The sequence below is a fragment of the Primulina tabacum genome, unplaced genomic scaffold (genome assembly GCF_025594145.1).
Source record: "Primulina tabacum isolate GXHZ01 unplaced genomic scaffold, ASM2559414v2 Contig396, whole genome shotgun sequence".
Lineage (NCBI taxonomy): Eukaryota > Viridiplantae > Streptophyta > Magnoliopsida > Lamiales > Gesneriaceae > Primulina > Primulina tabacum.
This window is the reverse complement of record NW_027459737.1, coordinates 76,053-95,173: the sequence shown is the minus strand read 5'-3', so window position 1 is coordinate 95,173 and position 19,121 is coordinate 76,053. Positions and strand designations below refer to the sequence as shown.

The window sequence follows — 19,121 nt, the reverse complement described above, 5'->3', positions numbered from 1 at the left end:
CGAATGAACAATAAGACTTCTCCATCAGTGTTTGGCATTTGTTTTCTTCACAAAACTTGGGAGTATTGTATTTTTGCATTAGTAAAAGTTTTTCAAAATAGGTTTAAACTGGATAAATAATATATGTTACTTAATATAATTAAAATTTTAAGACATTGTTTGAGGTACGTAACCAAGGTGAATAATCGGAAGGCCATCATTCATACGAGTACTATGCTGGTACACATTATTCGAATTATGGACCACTTCTTCGCTTGAATACTCCCTTGTAAGATCGTGTAAGCCAAATCTTTCTGTCGCCAATCCCTTTGATATTTATCAAACACTTTTGTTTCCTTGCAAGCAAAAACAAAAATAAATTTTAAAGTTCTGCACTGCTCCTTATATATTTTCCCTTTTATCAATCTGATTGATTTTGCTACTTGATTCATTCTCCATCAACCAGTTGTAGCTACAACAGACCCAAAATGAAGATTAGATTTTGTGCTATTATCAGAAAGTTGTTTGCCTGCGGGGGTACGTAACAATTCTTTATACTTATACTTACTTTTTCCTTTGGGATAAACAGACATCAATAAATCAAATAGAATAGTTTTCGCTTTTTTCCTATTTCAATTTTCCCAAAAGAAGAGCAGTAATCTTTTATCATCCTTTACGTTTACATTAAAATGACTTTTTTGGATACTGCCCCAAAATCCAAAGGGGGAAGAAACAATGGCCGGGCCGGATTCGTTATCGTTGATTATAAAATCTCTGTTTTTAGAACTAGATTGACTGGAATTTCAACTGAGAATTCATTTAGTTATGTGATTGAGAATGTGTGTTTATATTGGATTTGCAGCGGCCCAAATGGATAATCCGGATCCGATAAATATGGACCTTCGAGAAGAGTATGCTAATGCCTTTCGAACCGAATCATACAATGAATTTTGGATGCGGGTCCTATCCTTGAATAAAGGGGATAATCTCACCACCCTCGCGAGTGTGGGCTCCACGTCAGCGGATCGGCTTCCTTCTTACCGGATGTTCGTGGAGCAACTCTTGGATCCGGATCAACCCAATGTCGCTCGAATTTTGGGACTGACCCGAACCCGAAAAGACGATTTCTCCCTCTATTTTTCCGTCACAGCTGATGCCTCACACTTGTGTGGACTACTCCTTAAAGACCTGGACCATATACGAAACGAATACCAATCCATTAAAAACGGGTCATACCCGAAAACAAACCAGTTCACACGATCCAACCCCTTCGGACAATCAGCTCCATCTTCGACCCGTTTTCGAGCCGTGCAAGACGATTGTTCCAGCCTGCTCACACAGCTCGAGTCACTGCGCAACGAGACACGGTCCAAGATTAGGCTCAAGAAGCTTAAACGCGGCTCTGCCGTTGTTCTCGTGGCTCTCACGGCTTCGCTGATTGTGATTGTTGCGACTCATGCGTTCGGGATATTAGCGGCTGCGCCTGGAATTATAGCTGCCTCCTTCGAGCTGATTTCAGTAGCCAAGATGTCTAGGTTGTCAGCTCAGCTCGATGTCGCGGCTAAAGGGACTTACATACTGATTCGGGAACTGGACACCATTGGCCGGCTTGTGGCTCGTCTAAATAACGAGCTGGAACACGTGGATGCTTTGATGCAGCTTTGGCTCGAAAGAGGGAACGATCGTCTGCAAGCCAGTGGGGAAGTGGTGAGCCAGCTACAGAAAAACGAACAGATTTTCATTGAGCAGATGGATGAATTGGAAGAACATTTGTACTTAGGTTTCATGACTATTAACAGGGTTAGAAATCTAGCAATACAGGAAATCCTGAAGATGGAATCATAGTAAATTTTGGCCAACATTTTACGGATTAATCCAAAACCAGCCAATCTAAGTTCAATGCTCATCTTTCTTTTTTCTTTTTCTTTTTCTTTTTCTTTTTCTTTTTTTTTAGTGATATCATATTTATTACGAGAATTTATAATAATTATATATATAATTGATATACCAATAATTTTTTTATAAAAAAAAATTATATGCTAATATAGTATCAGCATCGATATGATATTTTAGGATAACCGAAAAACTACAAATAACATTATTATTTAATTATATCGATTATTTCAATATAATATATTTAAATAATAATCGATATAATTAAATAATAATGTTATTTGTAACCAACGACACCTGAAATGATTGGCTAAATTGTTGTCCGTAGTCTCTTGAATAATAGTGGGCCTAATGGCCCAAATATTGATCAATTGTAGGAGATTTTGGGCCCACCTAATCTTATCTCCACAGCCCAATCCGTACATCCCCCACTAATGCAGTCCACTCCTGACATTTTCTCTGCCATCCATCCATCCATCCAACCAACCAACCTCCAAATTTTAGAAACCGATTTTAAAATTTGTGGCTGGCGTTAGGTTAGTGCCCGATACCAGATCCGACGACTTTTACGGTGATAATATGTATATACGTACCATAGTCCCAAATCAATCAGGGTTAATGGTGTAGACGATGTGACTTACGCGAGAACACGTATATTATGAGACATAAATGCTGCGATCTTCATGAAATTAATGAGTAGGGTCGGGTGCTCCACGGATCGAATCAATAATGTTGTTCAGGAAAATGAGCAAAATACATGGCTTCGATCCTGACCTGCAAATAATGAAAGGAGCTCGTGAATGGGCGCCGGAGGGGTGTCCCGGCGTGGCCACTACTTTCTGACGTGGTAGGTACCTTGTTTTTAGTGCCTATCTACTAAATATTAAATATGGCAAGTTGGCTGTCCATATTTTCTGATGACTTATATGACACACCAAAGACATGATGTTCTGACAAATAAGATTGACCATATTAATACACTCGAGTGTGATGCGTTTTTCGAGGTAGCCCGGGTAGCAAGGTGCTCGGGAGTTTTGTATGAGGGTCCGGGCTCTTGATTTTCCGAGAAAAAAATAAATGCACAGGTGATGAAGCGAGTACCCGGTGCATTAGTTCTGATTTTGGGTTGTCCATATAATACCGCAAGGTCGTCCATGCCCCTGATCTTTAGGGGAGTATCAATAAATATTTCGAAAAAGACCTCTGAATTCGATCTCAGATGATAATGAATAATAATAATATCAAAGAGGCATTTTCAATCGTTCATACGTAAGGTTGGAGAAAGTCTTGGTCTATTGTATAATAATTGAGAAATATATATAATAACTAAATTTAGAATTATAAAATATATATTTTTATTTCTAAAATGTCACAACAAATAAATTGTAAAATTTATAACCATCAACATCATACAGAAAACCAATTTTCATACACAAATATGTATATTATTTATTAGTTTATCTGAATCAACAACGTATGGCACACATGAAATGTGTTGTAAATTAGTTAATCTGAATCACTATTATTTATTTTATTAATTCTAATAAAAGCAGTAGATGATGATAAATAATAATAATGATAGAGTAAGTCTCTTCTGATATGGTCTCACGAATTTTTATCTGTGAGATGAATCAATCATACCGATATTCACAATAAAAAGTAATACTCTTAGCATAAAAAATGATACTTTTCATGGATGACCCAAACAAGATATTCGTCTCACAAAATACGAACTGTGAAACTGTCTCACACAAATTTTTGTCTAACGATAATTTAGAAAAATTATTTAAAATTTAATAGGTAATTTTTTTATAAAAAAATCAAGAAAGCACAGAAAAAGGCAAAACGACAGTCATTGACTCATTTGACAATATTTAAATTTTTATAATTTAAAGAAAATTAATACATATGGATCTTTGATTTTTTTTTTTAATATTTCCATGCAAATAAAAAAAATTCAAATTTCCACACCAATGATGATTTGATAAATTGACAAAATGCGATGCATAATTTGTATCATTGTGACAAAAGTCTGAGAAGATAATGAAATGAAAAGACAGTGACAGCAGCGCCCCACTGTCTCCCCTCACACGCGAAAACAAGAACAGTTTTTTGTGCTTTTTTTTCCCCCTTGAGAAATGGCCTCAAGAAAAATTATTGCTACGAAGACCACAATCATTTAGAATACACTCGGATCATGCATTGAAAATATGTGAACTTACAGGTTACAAGCGCTTTATTTCCGTTCTTTTACAGTCAAATATCTCTCGCATCATCGTCTGTTGCTATCCCAATCACACTATCTCTTAAGGATCAAATCTCTTTGCCCAGATACCATTTTCGTGCACAGATCAAATAAATAAATGTTTGAAAAGGCGGGGTGTTGTGTAAAAAGCTAGGTGAAAATGAATTCTTTATTGGGCAAAAGTGCGGCTTTTCGATCGGGAGAAAATTCCCATGGGTCCCTAATCCCCCAGATACCAATAACTATAGCAATGGAGTCCAAGAAAAAAGGTTAGTATCTTTTTTGCGACGCCCCTTTACTCACCAATGGAGGTACTATCATATTGACTTCTTTAACAGAAAGAAAGAAGCGTGCGCACATCATTTGATCTCTCTGTCAAATGATAATTGTGGGGAAAGAACTGTATAAAATAATGTTTTAGAGGTAGGGGCTGCTAAAAAGAGCAGTGGGAGCAAGGGAAAATTTTGTATGATACTAGGAAAATTAACAGCTATGTGTTTTTATCATATTGTGAGTCTCTTTCTTGAATTATTAATTTCGTCGATTGCCATGGAATCTGATTGATCTTTGGCACTGTCTGTTAGTGGACTCAAATGATTGAAAGTCGTAGGCTACCAATATCAATATGTTAGTTACTGATAATAGTTTACTAAAATACCGTATTAAAATTTTCTAATATCGGCCTCCTTTTACAAATAGGGAAGCAGTATTTCGCTGCTCTCTCTTTCACAGAGGAAGATTGAAAACGAACTATCTGGCGTACATATTAGCTTCTTCATGATTGCCTAGAAGGATGTTCGTATTAACTTTTTATTGAGAACTCATTCATTCTTAATAAATTGATTGTTCTTGGCAGGTTGTGCTTGTGAAGAAAATCTATGTTGAGAGTTGCTGACAGGTTAGCATCGATCTACTTTCAGTATCGATACAGTCTTTTTTATTTGTCAATCTCAGACCGAGTATTGATTAACTCAAGAGATGGGTGTGCCTTTCAGGAGTTTAATGGTGTTTCTTTAAGCGCTCAAATCGTCATTCTATAAAATATTTTCTCCTGGTGTTTTAAACTAGGTTCTTATTCTACGGCTTTTCAATGGAAAAGTTACCCTTTTTTGTTCGTAGTGTCTTGAAATGTTTCAATCTTTGCTGTTATTTTTACATCCCTTGGAATTATGTGGTTGGTGAAGTAACAGTTGGTTCATGTTATCATAAACAACATACCCTTTGCGTATTAGCTTCCAGTTGGTATTTCACTCATACAAATGAGTTCTTTAAATTGGAAGAAATGGAAAATTTTCTATGGGTGACTTATACATTGAATCTTCTGAACCTTTTACCTTCTTTACTGATCTTTAGTTACCTTGCAGGAGTTTCTATTTGATTTCTTGAAGCGACAGCTTTGTGTAGTTCCCTCTTGGAGGCAGTGGGAAACTCATTTGATTGTCTCACTACTTCTTCATGAATATCAAGATCTAGGCTTGGCTAAAGGGTTTTGCTATTTCTAAATTCTTGTTTTGAAATTCGGATCATCTCGTATTCCTGTTGTTTTTTCCTCATTTATGGTTGACTTCTATAATTTCTGGCATTTTTTTCTGATTGAAATTTCCGTATGTTGCCGATAGGAAAGCTGAGGCATGGATCAGGCTGGAATGGTTTTGAGAGTTCATCATTCTGGTTCTGCTAAATCTGAGGAATCAGCTTTCGATTTGGAAAGGAATTACTGCGACAATCTGAATCTTCCTGAAGCAAGTGCAACTGCGTCGCAAGGCTTTGCAACAGGTTGTCAGCCATCTGAGAACAATGCTGCTTACTTTTCATGGCCAGCTCCCAACAGCTTAACCGATGCTGCTGAAGTTAGATTGCTCTACTTTGGGAATCTTCAAAAGGGAGTTCTACCTGAAACTCATGGTCGATGGCCCACTGGCTTGCGGGCTAGCACCTTGCTTGAACTGATGACAATCAGGGCATTTCATAGCAAACTTTTACGGTGCTTTAGTCTTGGAACAGCAATTGGTTTTCGGATTAGAAGGGGTGCGCTGACTGATATACCAGCTATACTTGTATTTGTTGCCAGAAAAGTTCACAGGCAGTGGCTCAGCTCTGCCCACTGTCTACCTGCTGCTCTTGAGGTTTTGCACTAACTGCTTTTGGTGTTTGGAACCTTGTTTGAAAACATATCCTGTTTTTTTCCTGTAAAAATTGTATCCAATGAATTGAATTTTCAGGGACCTGGAGGTGTTTGGTGTGATGTTGATGTTGTTGAATTCTCTTATTATGGAACACCAGCAGCCCCTCCAAAGGAACAACTGTGCACAGAACTTGTTGATGGCTTCGGTGGAAGTGATCCATGGATTGGATCTGGTTCCCAGGCAATAAAATTTTTACTATCTTATCATTTTTTTCCCTCTGATTTCTTATCAAATTACGCTTATACTGCTGGGTTCTAATATGGTACTTTTTTGGTAGAATGTCATTACATAGGTGAAGTTCTAAACATTTTGTATCAAGTTGGGTTCAGAGTCCTCTTCCTCTTTAGAACTCTTGGTTTGTTTCCTCGATCTTATTCCTAGTTCTTAATAATCTAATTCCGTGTGCATTTTTAGGTCGCAAGCCAAGAAACTTATGGGACATTAGGTGCTATAGTCAAAAGCCGGACAGGAAATAGGGAGGTTGGTTTTCTCACTAATCGGCACGTGGCTGTTGATCTTGATTACCCAAGCCAGAAAATGTTTCATCCATTGCCACCAAGTCTTGGGCCAGGGGTGTATTTAGGTGCAGTGGAAAGGGCTACATCATTCGTAGCTGATGATATCTGGTACGGCACTTTTGCTGGAACAAATCCAGGTATACTCATTCCAGCCGCTGATTGTAAATTTACATTTTCTATACCCACAATAATATAACAAAGCATGGAACTAGTTTCTTGTTTTTTATACCATTCTTCTGAATGTCATCCTCTGAATGGATCACTATTTAAATAATCATGGTTGTGGATCCCTAATCATATTCTGATCCATCCTGAACACAACCTTGTGACCATGCAGAAACATTTGTTCGAGCAGATGGGGCTTTCATTCCTTTTGCGGAGGATTTTAACATGTCAAACGTTACGACACTAGTTAAAGGTGCAGGTGAAATTGCTGATGTCCACATAATAGATTTGCAGTCTCCTATAGATAGTGTAGTTGGGAGGCCGGTGGTGAAAGTTGGAAGAAGCTCTGGCTTGACTACTGGGACTATAGTGGCTTATGCTTTAGAATACAATGATGAAAAAGGAATGTGTTTCTTCACAGATTTTCTCATTGTAGGCGAGAATCAACGGTCTTTTGACCTTGAAGGCGACAGTGGAAGCCTCGTCTTATTGACAGGTCAGAACGGTGAAAAACACCGGCCTGTAGGAATCATTTGGGGTGGGACAGCCAATCGAGGCCGACTGAAATTGAAGGCCGGCCAACCTCCAGAGAATTGGACCAGTGGAGTTGATTTAGGACGTCTTCTTGATCTTCTTGAACTTGATATCATCACAAGTCCAGAAGGGCTTCAAGGTTCGTGTATTAAATTGAAATAAAATTTAATTCTGTCATCAAAATCACGTTTCATTCTGTTTCTAATATCTTTACTGTGCTTCTTTGCCCTTTTGCTCCTTTTTTTCCTTCTTAAATAGCTGCATTACGGGAGCGGAGAAATGCATCTGCAACAGGATTTCATTCCTCTCTCAGAGAATCTGCACCACTCGAGTGGAACACCACTACTACCTCAAAAGATAAATCAGAAGAGAACTTTGTTTCAAGTATTGTGCAAAGAGCCTCTGCTGATATCTGTTCTGGTCTGGAGTTACTGCCACCATGCAGCCATGATGAGTTTCGTATCAAGGGTGGTTGTGATGTAGCTCCTCCGAGTATAGAGCACCAGTTCATGCCGAGCTTTTCATGTGAATCTTTGGCATATCCAAATCTTGGAAGAGAAAACCTGGTTGGACTGGGGAACCTTTCTGTGCTGAAAAACACGTCCGAAGGTAAAATTTCTGTTTCTTTGAAGTTAGATGAACCAGAACCAAAGAGAAGGAAGCAATCAACTTCTGTGGGTGGGCACTAGAATTTCAAGTTAAAAACGCTTCATTCCATCTGATGTCTTTATTTCATGGCATTTGGTGGGCAGTTGGAACCATGCCTATTGTTGGAATTAATGTTATTCTTTTTTACTCATATTTTGTTTCAAGTTTGTATCGTACCAAGTTTGATTCAGTGATGTGTAAGACGAGACCAGTGGTTATGGGTAGTTTGTTGGTCATATGTTTGTATTAACTATAACACCAAGCCAATCTAAAAAGGATGCATTTGTATGAATAAGAATAATGAATTTTGAGTGTGTTATTCATTTGTTATTCAATTTGGTCCTTTATATTGATTCTTGAGATCGAATTATTATTTTTAATTAAACCAGGAGTTAGATCGCTTATTTTGGTGCCAAAATAGATAAATGGCTAAACTTAATTATGAATAAATAAGTATCTTAATCTTAAATTTTAAATTGATAAATGATCATAATTACTTAGTAGTAAATAATTCGCAACGATGAACGACCTAAAAACGTTACAGCGACTAGACCAGAACGCACAATGTTTTTCTTTAATAGTTATTATAAAGGCTGTGCAGAAATGTCAAGTAAGCAGTAAATGAAAGCCGGATCATTATTACTGTTTCGTATTTACATTATATACCATTCTTGTACACCATGTTATGATGGCATACGACGTATTTTTATATACAGAAACAATCGGCACATGAATTGCATAAACATAATTACAGGAGCATCGATTTGCATGAGGTTTTCACGCATCCGTGGAGATGGAAACAGCTTTGAGCTCTACGTGCTTTTTACCACCCTGTTGGTTTTGAACTATAATGGTGGCACAAGCCTCTTCCTGCAAAGATTCATCAACTTGCATACGCGAGACGCAGACTGAACCCACCAACGGCTTTCTCTCCCCCGACTCTTCTTTAAGATTTTGGTTGTCACCGATAATTTCCCATTCCTCTTTGAGAGAAGTAACTTGCAACCCTTTTATTTTGTGGAATTCCATGTCCAAAGCAGAAGGTAGAATTACATAATCATTAATTGGATTGTAGAAGGGATCGTGATCAGCTTTCAACCAATGTTTGAGAATTCTGAACACATGACGGTCACAAATAATTCCTCGGTGGTCTCCATGGACTCCAATTCTTGCTTCAGCCCGAAGACCGTCTGCCTGTAAGAAAGGGAGCACGGGCAACAAGAAGTTATAGCGACATTGACAAACAGTTAATGTCGAGCACAATCAATGAATGAATAAACCACCACGTGAAAAGGTCAAAATAAATCTCTACAGCCTACAGGAGGAAATAACAAGCATTAATTCCTGTATAAGGATCGTTAAAATTTTGAACTCTATGGATGAGCAAATTCTGCATGCAGTTTCACAGCAGTTCTTAGCTCAATATCATTCATTACAAATTACACCATTATGCAGTAGTTTCAAAATCAAATCTTGCATGCAAAAACTTTTACCTTCGCTGATTCAACTGGAACAGTTCCATCACCATCAACATTAATATACTCTGCCTGCAGGTTTTTCATAAATGTTTGAGTATCTGAATCTCTAAGAATCAATATCTTCACAAGGGTGTTCCACACCATACATCACATGCATAGATATAGCGGGTTTAAATCAAGGATATTGAAGACTGAAAAATAAAATAAAAGATATCCAACTCTTCGTGCCTGGTATGTCACAAAACTTGTGAGAGTTTTACCTGGAGAGTTGGTAATTGCCGCAGATCAGAGACAGGGGCATCTTCACTTCCATAACTGCAACATAATGAACTATGTGAGCATAAGGTAAAATATTACATCCTATCATGTTCAAGACATAAAAAAATTAAGCATTAAAATGAAAGTTTCAAGTACCAAACACTATGAGGTGTCTCATGATTTGTGCCATAAATATTATAGAACTTAATGTGACCAGGAACCTCAGCACAACTCAAAGTTCACGCGTCTTATTAGCCCATTTTAGAATCTCAACGTTAAAAGTTAAAGAAATATCTGCACCTTCGAAATTTATCTGCACGGAAAAATAGTCCATTATGGAAAACCAAATCTACTTGCATATAAATATACCACTTTCAATTATGAATTTCCACGTTTTTGTCCTTCTCTATTTATTTATTTAGCTTAGCAAATTATTTTTTATATGGATTAACTTGTAATTTCATTGTTTTATTTTAAATAACTAATGACTAATTATTAATATATGTGGATTAATATTCATTGAATACTTTGAATTTATTCCTACTTCCCCTCTTGCGGTTCTACATGGCTGCTTCTTGTTTTTTTTCCCAAAGTTCAGTTAATTAATCTACTTACACCTACTTCCCCTCTTGCAGTTCTACATAGCTTCTTCTTGTTTTTTTCCCAGAGTTCGGTTAATTAGTTTACTTACATATAAATATAGCACTTCCAATTCTATTTATTTATTTAGGTTAGCAAGTTGTTTTTTATTGGGTTACTTTAAATCTTTTGTTTTATCTTAAATAACTAATGACTAATTATTAATATATGAGAAAAAATATTCATTGAATACATTGAATTTATTCCTACTTCCCCTCTTGCGGTTTTATACGACTTCCTCTTGTTTTTTTTCCCCAGAGTTCGGTTAATTAATCTACTTACATATAAATATATCACTTCTAATTGTAAATTAGTAAAATATATTTGTCACTTTTCACAAAATTTTGAAGATTATTTATTTTTATGGTTATTTTGAACTCCCTTCATCTAAACTATATATTAGTTTATATTTATTTTAGTTTTATTACATTAATTTGTTTAATACGTTGGATTTTTTAGGGTTTCATTTTATTTTAGTGATTATTTATTTTTATTTTTTACTTAATTATTTGATGTTATGTTTGTTTTTTTGATTTAATTAATTTAATTTATCGATGGCTTGTGTTTTGTTTCCATTTCTTTTTCTTAATTTTTTTTACGGTTCGGTTAATCTATATAATATACTTATCATTTTCACAAAATTATGAGAGTATATTAGTCTCGAAAGATTTATTTTGATAGTCATTTTGTGCTCTCTTCTTCCGAATTATATATATATGAGCAGTAATATTCATTGAATACATTGATTCTACTTTTCCCGTTCTACACGGCTTCTTCTTGTTTTTTCAGAGTTTGGTTAATTAATTAGTAAAATATATTTGACACTCGTCACAAAATTTGAAGATTACATCTCGATCTCTAAGGATTTATTCGTTGGTTATTTTGAACTCCCCTCATGCAAACTATATATTAGTCTATATTTATTTTATTATTACATTAATTTTTTTAATGCATTGGATCTTTTAGGGTTTCATTTTATTTTAGTAAGTATCTATTTTCATCTTTTTATGAGTTTTTTTACTTAATTATTTGACTCTACACGTTGGTTTCCTTGATTTAATTAGTTTAATTTATCATCGATAAGTGTTTTGAATCTATTTCTTTTTCTTAAAGGGTTTTTGTGCTTCTGTTAATCTATATAATGTTCTTATCTGAATTATATGTTAGTCTATATTTATTTTAGTTTTATTACATTACCTTGTTTGGTACATTAAGTTTTTTAAGATTTTATTTTATTTCAGCGCCTATATAGTTGGTTTCGTAACTCTATTTAAATATAAAAATTGAATACGCTAAAACTTACCAGACTATTTCACAAAAGGTAAATATCTATTTTATGAAGAATTTTTGTATAGAAATTTTTATGAGTAGTTCTTAATATATATAGTTTCTAATAAATAGTTACTAATAAATATATTATTATTATTATTATTGAAATTCAACGAAGCGTATATGTGAGTAAATGATTGTTATTACCACCTCCACTCGAAATTTGTCATGATGAAATAGTTGGTGTAAAGTGTGGGTGTGATAGTATATTGATTTTCTTTCGGATGAGATCATTTGATTTGTGATCGAGTATAACTCAGATTAATATTATGTTAATTTAACTAAATTAATAAAGAAAATTTGAAATTCTCCTCAAATAAATTAATTTAGCCAATAGATGAAAATTTCAAATATTGTTATAAATTATTCGATAAAAATATATTGGGATTGAGGTTGAAAATGAGAATAACATTATTTCATTATTTGGTTGAATTAACGACAAATATTACAAAAGACTTTAATATGATACTTTCTTTTATTTTTAATATCTTACATTGTGATATTTAATTATTATCTCAATATATATATCAAGCTTACGTTTTTCTATACGTGTGAATGTCATTTTTTATGGTACTTTTCCAATAAAAATAGATATTGAGCTATATGCATTTTTGCAAATTTTTCTAATATTTTATTGTAATTTAATTTGATTAGTTTAATTTATTTCAACTTTATTCATAGAAAGAAAAATTAATGAAAAATTAAAAATAATGAATACTACTTTATATTTTTTAATTAAATTTATGAAATAATCCTTATAATTTTTAAATCAAGATTATAAATAATTTATTAGCATTTATTGGATATTAATTTTACATATGCTGTTTTTAACCGAGTATTACATATTATTTTATCAGTAGGTCTCTTGTGAGACTGTCTCAAAAAAATTATCCGTGCGACGGATCAACTTTGTCATATTTACAATAATAAGTAATACTTAAATTACTTTATATTTTTGAATTAAATTTATGAAATAATCCTTATAATTTTTAAATCAAGATAATCCTTATAATAAATATGAATTATAGTGATAATTTATTAGCATTTATTGGATATTAAAATTTTTACATATGATATTTTTAACTGAGTATTACGTATTTTTTAAAAATTATCCGTGCGACGGATCAACTTTGTCATATTTACAATAATAAGTAATACTTTCGTCATAAAAAGTAATAACTTTTCATGAGTGGCCCAAATAGATATTTATCTCACAAAATTGACTCGTGAGATCATCTCATAAAATTTTGTGTGTTATTTTATTTATATATGTGTTTTACTACACATATATTTGAGTGATATTATTTTAAAATTTTATTTCACATGAAATTATTAATAATCAATATTAGTTTACAAATGATTCATTCTAATATAAAATTAACTATATATAATATGTATTCTAAAAACAAACAAACAAACAGATAAAGTTAAACAAAATCTACAAGGGGTTAAAAGTTAACAAAATCACAATTGATATTTAACTTAATAACAAGACTAGTGATTTTATTTTAACATTATTATCATAATTTAGTTAATTAAGGGATTTTCATTTGACAATCGAGTATCTAAGTGTACTCCATTTAAGTACATTGTGGTTTTGGTTTTGATAATATTCACTATTATATTATTTTTATTTTTATTATTTTTCATTGTAAATTACATTTGAATGAAAAATATATTGTCGATATGATAGAACTATCATTATAATATTGAAAAATGTCATATGAACAAGTGAATATATATGATTTATAGTCATGATGTATTTTATCTATTGTGTTTTGATATATTTAGATTCATAAATGCTCATAAACAAAATTTTATTCAAACGATTTTAAATATTATTTAAATATTGTGATTATGTTTTTTATTATTAATCACCCATGTGCATTGCACGTTAATATTCAAAGTACATTAAAAATACTGCAGTCTCTGAATATAAAATGCCAAAGTAGCAGTTAGATAAACGTAATCAATAATGGTAAAAGTAATCACACACACACTATCAATCAATTGAAGCTCTATATTAATTCCATAAGTCATTGATCAAATATTGATTGCATGATATATATCACACAGAGGAATTCATTACCTATGACTGAAGACACATTCACTATGCCTCCAGTCCCTTGCGTATATCAAATAACATTTGTAGCTCACCTTGTTGATAGAAAGTGCTTCCATAAAAACAGATGCAGCTTCTACCGGAGGAAAAGACTCCAGCTTCACGGTAGAATTTCCATCACCATCACATTTTTGTCCCCATATTTGAAGAAGTGGAACGTGTTCCCATTTAAAATCTAAACAGGCCATCAATTCATATATTGATGGGCATTCAAGCAGCTGAAACAAAGCAACAGTAGTTAATCACCTGAAGAGGAGGAAAGAAGAAGAAAAACCTTAATAATTATGACAACAAATTCAGGCAGTCCTTTCATTCACAGAGGCAAAAAAAACTCCAGAGTAAAAATAAAGTCACGTCAGTATTTCAAGTAGTGGGACTGACTTAAACATACTGAAATTATTTGTTTCACCTCTAATTTTAAAGGTATTAGACATGGCAAGGAGGTTTCTAATTGTTACTCGATGTAAATGGACAGACTCACAGGAGGGGTTGAAACTTGAAAGTAAGATGAGGGGAAACTCAACAAACAGAAATTCATGGAGTTAGAACTGAAGAGTATACCAGTTGCTGCATACTCCATTTTGAAATAAAAAAATTCTGTTCCCATCCTTGAACAAATGAAGTTCCATTCAATAATACGGAGCCTATATATCCAGGTGCACCTGTTAAAATATATAAAAAGGGCATTTTATCAGAAAACTTTAATGGGGAGGTCCAATATCAAGCTCAGTATTTAAAATGAATATGTATTATTGCTTCAAGAAGTTCTTATGTAGACCAAACCGGTAGAAAAGTTAGACAACACACACTATGATCTCTTTAAAACGATATAGAAATTCAATGGCTGTCATCACCTTTGCCACACAAACGACACATAGATGCGGAACTTTCAAAGATTCCAAATCAGAAAAAAACACAAACTATAAGGACACACAATCCTCTTTTTTTATATGTAGGATTTGACATGGCAAGGAAACAAATAGTCGAGCATTTCCGAACTTGTTGAAAGTTAAAAACTATCCCCTCCCACAACAAAGGTACTTAGCATACAAGTCAAAACCGCGGAAAACAACATTATCCCAGTGACGCCCCAAAGCCATGGTTAAAGGGAAAACATACCTCGAAATGGTGCAGCTATTGCGATCCAATTTTTCACATACTTCTCAAAGATCTACAATGAAGACATCTTAGTCAGAGATAGCGTCGCAAAGAAAATAACAGAACAAAAGAACAAATACAGGAGATAACTTTTTGAGGGGAAAAAACGGTAAACAAAATGGAAGAACGTTATAACAGATCAAGAAGAGTGGGGGTATTACATCAACATACAGGCTCATAAAACATTTTATCAAAAGACCACCCATTGAATGAGTTATTATGTTTATTTTTCTTCCACCAGATGCAGTATAAACAGACTCGAGTTTAGCTGCCAGTCGCTCCAGAGTTCCATGAAACCTGGAACAAAACGGAAACAGAATGTAGAAAGTTATGCCAAAGTATCAAAATGATTGAAGATGTTCAGCATATTTACAAAGAGGTAGAATTCATCGTTCCGTAAAAGAATGAGCATATCTGATGGGGAATTCAGATGAAATTTACATGGTTTTCCTGAGAAATGAAGTAAAAAAATAATGTCTCCACAAAAAATGGGGAACATACCTGGTAGGTTCTTAAATCCGTAGTGAAAGAAACATCGCCCACCCATTCACAACCAACCACTAAATAGGTCGATCAGCCAATTGGTATATGAGGTATATCCCAAATTCAGAGTCCCAGACTTATCTTTAACTTATTTTCCTAGTAAATTGACCATTTCAGTGACACGTTTGAGCAAAAGTTGCATAAAAAATAGAAAATCAGAGCAGCAGTTAACTCTAGTGAATTGCATGTCTATGGCTATAAGGATCTTAATTACTGAGAAACCAAGGAGTTTACTTTGTAACATTGAGTCTACAATGACTGTAAGATGGATAAAAATTCTACATTTTCACGACATTACAAGAAATTCACTGTTAGTCCAAAAACTTTAACCAAAAAATCAGGTAGTTACCGATTGCTCTGGCGGAAATCATATCCAAAGCCAAAAAGTGTTGTTCCCTCTTGGTAGCCCCATTTGAGCATTTCAACAATCATGTCATGAAAATAATATACACAATCACCACCAATAACCTGCAAAATGAATGCAGGACCAAAATAGAAAATGCAATCAGCGTGTATGAGAAAAACAAATGACTGCAGAAATTTAGTACAATACTTAAGTAGGAGAATCTATGTATATATGAATCTACCGGATGACCAAAGTCAAGGCAGGACTCACTGGATAATTGCAGAAACTTGGTACAATATTCAAATAGGAGAATTTATGTAAATATGAATCTACATATGAACAAAGTCAAGGCAGGACTCACCATATCGGGATCTAATGTGTCAATCGCATACAGCCCATATCTGTCTTCAGGAACCTTGATATGGGTGTCAGGATCCAATGTCATAGCTCTACCTGTATCAAGTATTATCTTAGCAATCAAAAATAGTCCAAGACCAAGTAGTAAATAAAGAACACATCTTTATTAAGCTGCGAAAAAAGTATATCATATATGCAGACCCGGAAAATATGTTTTCGAAAATTCCATCAAACGCCCCACACAAGGTTAACAGATTACATGGCAGCCAAGAATTAATCTGAGTTAGCAAACAGCAAATTACAGTAGTGAATAGCATAACCAATGGCTGATTTATTGTTAATTAACTTCCAATCTCAGTTACCTTTTTGGATAAATCTCACCTCTTTGAAGAAATTTAGCATACAACTGTTTGGGCTCAAATTAAATGGGCCAACGAACTTGAATACCACGTCCATAATGTTGTTTCAGGAATTTTAAACCATTGGGTCTCAGAAAAATTGAGTTCCGTACATTTGGGAATTTTTCATTACAGTAAGAAGAGATTAAATACACTCAATTAGATACAGAGACAGTTTACTACGTGCACAAGTAAGTTTGAATTAACATCTTGTTTTTTAACCTTTGGCTCACAACTGTATATCCAAGTTGACACCCCATAAAATAAGATCAATCCAGAGAGCTTGGCCCACTCCCAATTGTCTAGATCCAAGAACCCAGAAAGGTCGGTACATCAACAATCAGGCCTAGACCGGGTGGTCAACCGTGAGTTCATCCCAAGGATGTTCGGCCAACCTCCCAAATATCTATTTTAAGGCCCATTAGGGGTCATCGGGCTGACCTGCCAGCCGACCTAAATCTAACGACAGGGTCGCACCCTAGAAATTTCTTATCAATGGCCGACCTTCTGAGCTGAGCTCTCGGATCGGTCCAAGAAAAGCTCCTTCACAGTTCACATCAACCGAACTCTTCTGTCAGGGAGCCCAATAGCATGGCGCCCAAGCCTCCTATCTAAGGAAGGAATATAACAAATATATGATTCAATCTTATGGAAGATTCTGAATATCTAGATTCCTACAAGAGGGAATTCTAATTAGAAAGAACTCTCCTGACATGTAGCTCTTCTCCGACAAATACCAAGTTTACTAAATACCAGGTTCTGAGGGGATATGCCGGATTTCAGGCTATTCTTAAGTCAGAACTGACCTCCCTAGTTGATCCCGACCTTCAGAGAAGTGTCACTATTTTTATCGACATCACAGATAGTCAATGTTCTTAAAACTTTAATAAACTGGGTGAAATAAAAACACGAGGGTCAAAAGTTCCGACCATAGAAATGATTTATCTAGCCATAGCAAGAATACCAACAAAAACCAAGCAATCACGGCCAGTTGAACGTAAAACTGTTAAGATTAAAACAAGCAAAGAATAGGGAAAAAAAACTAGATAATAAAAAGACAACAATCAAGCAGATACATTGCATTGAACGCAATAAATATTAGAGCGCTGCTGCAACATGAGCACGTTATTAAAAAAGTGGACCTGTGGCAGGATCAAATTTAGACCAAAGCTTCTCCCGGAATTCGTGATCGGCCGCCAGAATCCGGACCCAGATCCTCTCTTTTTTGCCGGTCTTTTCATTCACGGAGTTGAGAATCGAACCGGCTATACCGGGCACAAGGAGAACAGGGTCGAGATTGGGGTCTACGTAGGACTGTTCCTGTCTCTTCTTACTGATCAGCTTCAATAACTCCTCCACAGACTTCACTATGTCCTCCAACAACACCGCCATCTCCGGTCAGAATAATTCCAGATACTCTCTCTCCCCCCAACTAGTTAAAAACAAACCAAACGCGACTCGATTGATATGAGATTCCAAATAGTTTCTGAAGAATTACTAATAACTTCGGAATTTTTCCTTTAAAGTTGTTAGGTCAAACGGCGACCGGAGAGGAATTTATGGCGGAGGCCAGCGGTAGCTAAGAAACCATACGTGAGCAAATCGATATATTTCGTAATTGGTATTTGGTGGCGTCCTTCAATTACAAATTTACCCTTCTTCCTGGGCTGTGTTTTGGTTACATGGTACCCAGTTATCTGGGACCTAACAGCCCATAACCCAAAAAATACCCTTTGAATAATCAAGACATTTATATGGTCTGGCCTTAAATAAAAACCATCCCGCTGATGGGCCATTTGGGGCCTGCTTATTTTTGGGCTTCGAAGCACAACTTTGACTGAAAAATATAAAAATATAACTGTCACGTGACCAAAGTTAGGAATGACAATGGTCAAAGTTGGGTTTATTTCATCTTATTCATGTGGGCATTGTCCCCATGATAGGATGGATGGCCAAGATTTACCCATTTATATATAGGATCCACTTTTTTTTTTTTGAAATGGTATCTGTGGTAAGATCTTACCCGTTGAATTGAAGTGAGGGTAGTGCCCACATAGGTAGGATCTCATTAACCGTCAAGTTGGATGCTTTGAATCAAGCAGATCTAATTCGAGTCGGATATGTGGACCTGTCAAATTTATTTTTTATGTATTTTTTAAAATATTAAATAAAAAATTTAAAAATTAATTAATCAATAAAACTATTTTCAAAATTTATATTAATAATATTTAATAACAAAAAATATTATCATTAATTATCTTTATTAATTTTTTTTATGTTTTGTAAAAGTTCCAAATGTACTTTACATTTATTATTATTCTAAGA

At 34.6% G+C, this 19,121-nt stretch overlaps 2 protein-coding genes and 1 pseudogene across 7 annotated transcripts; 2 read left to right on the top strand and 1 right to left on the bottom strand.

Annotated features, from left to right (window-relative positions):
* Positions 1-340: 340 nt before the first annotated feature.
* Positions 341-1,897, top strand: LOC142534163 (UPF0496 protein At3g49070-like). The gene is made up of 2 exons (XM_075641096.1): positions 341-516; positions 842-1,897. The coding sequence occupies exons 1-2, from the start codon at positions 468-470 to the stop codon at positions 1,822-1,824; spliced, it is 1,032 nt and encodes a 343-aa protein (XP_075497211.1). The 5' UTR covers positions 341-467; the 3' UTR covers positions 1,825-1,897.
* A 2,117-nt stretch (positions 1,898-4,014) lies between these two features.
* Positions 4,015-8,521, top strand: LOC142534158 (protein NARROW LEAF 1-like). 6 transcript variants are annotated; one of them, XM_075641082.1, is made up of 8 exons: positions 4,015-4,386; positions 4,974-5,015; positions 5,482-5,603; positions 5,737-6,243; positions 6,340-6,483; positions 6,718-6,958; positions 7,159-7,659; positions 7,779-8,521. In XM_075641082.1, the coding sequence occupies exons 4-8, from the start codon at positions 5,749-5,751 to the stop codon at positions 8,207-8,209; spliced, it is 1,812 nt and encodes a 603-aa protein (XP_075497197.1). In that variant the 5' UTR covers positions 4,015-4,386; positions 4,974-5,015; positions 5,482-5,603; positions 5,737-5,748; the 3' UTR covers positions 8,210-8,521. The 6 variants fall into 6 exon arrangements, with proteins under 6 accessions (XP_075497197.1, XP_075497200.1, XP_075497196.1 ...); XM_075641084.1 differs by lacking the exon at positions 4,015-4,386 and adding an exon at positions 4,762-4,912; XM_075641085.1 differs by lacking the exon at positions 5,482-5,603.
* Positions 8,522-8,786: 265 nt separating this feature from the next.
* Positions 8,787-18,380, bottom strand: LOC142534167 (lecithin-cholesterol acyltransferase-like 4; annotated as a pseudogene).
* Between the last annotated feature and the right edge of the window lie 741 nt (positions 18,381-19,121).

Coding starts and splice junctions, on each gene's coding strand:
- LOC142534158 (XM_075641085.1), top strand. CDS start 5,749: ATGGATCAGGCTGGAATGGTTTTGAGAGTTCATCATTCTGGTTCTGCT. Junction 6,244..6,339: donor GTCTACCTGCTGCTCTTGAG/GTTTTGCACTAA, acceptor TTGAATTTTCAG/GGACCTGGAGGTGTTTGGTG. Junction 7,660..7,778: donor AAGTCCAGAAGGGCTTCAAG/GTTCGTGTATTA, acceptor CTTCTTAAATAG/CTGCATTACGGGAGCGGAGA.
- LOC142534163 (XM_075641096.1), top strand. CDS start 468: ATGAAGATTAGATTTTGTGCTATTATCAGAAAGTTGTTTGCCTGCGGG. Junction 517..841: donor AAAGTTGTTTGCCTGCGGGG/GTACGTAACAAT, acceptor TTGGATTTGCAG/CGGCCCAAATGGATAATCCG.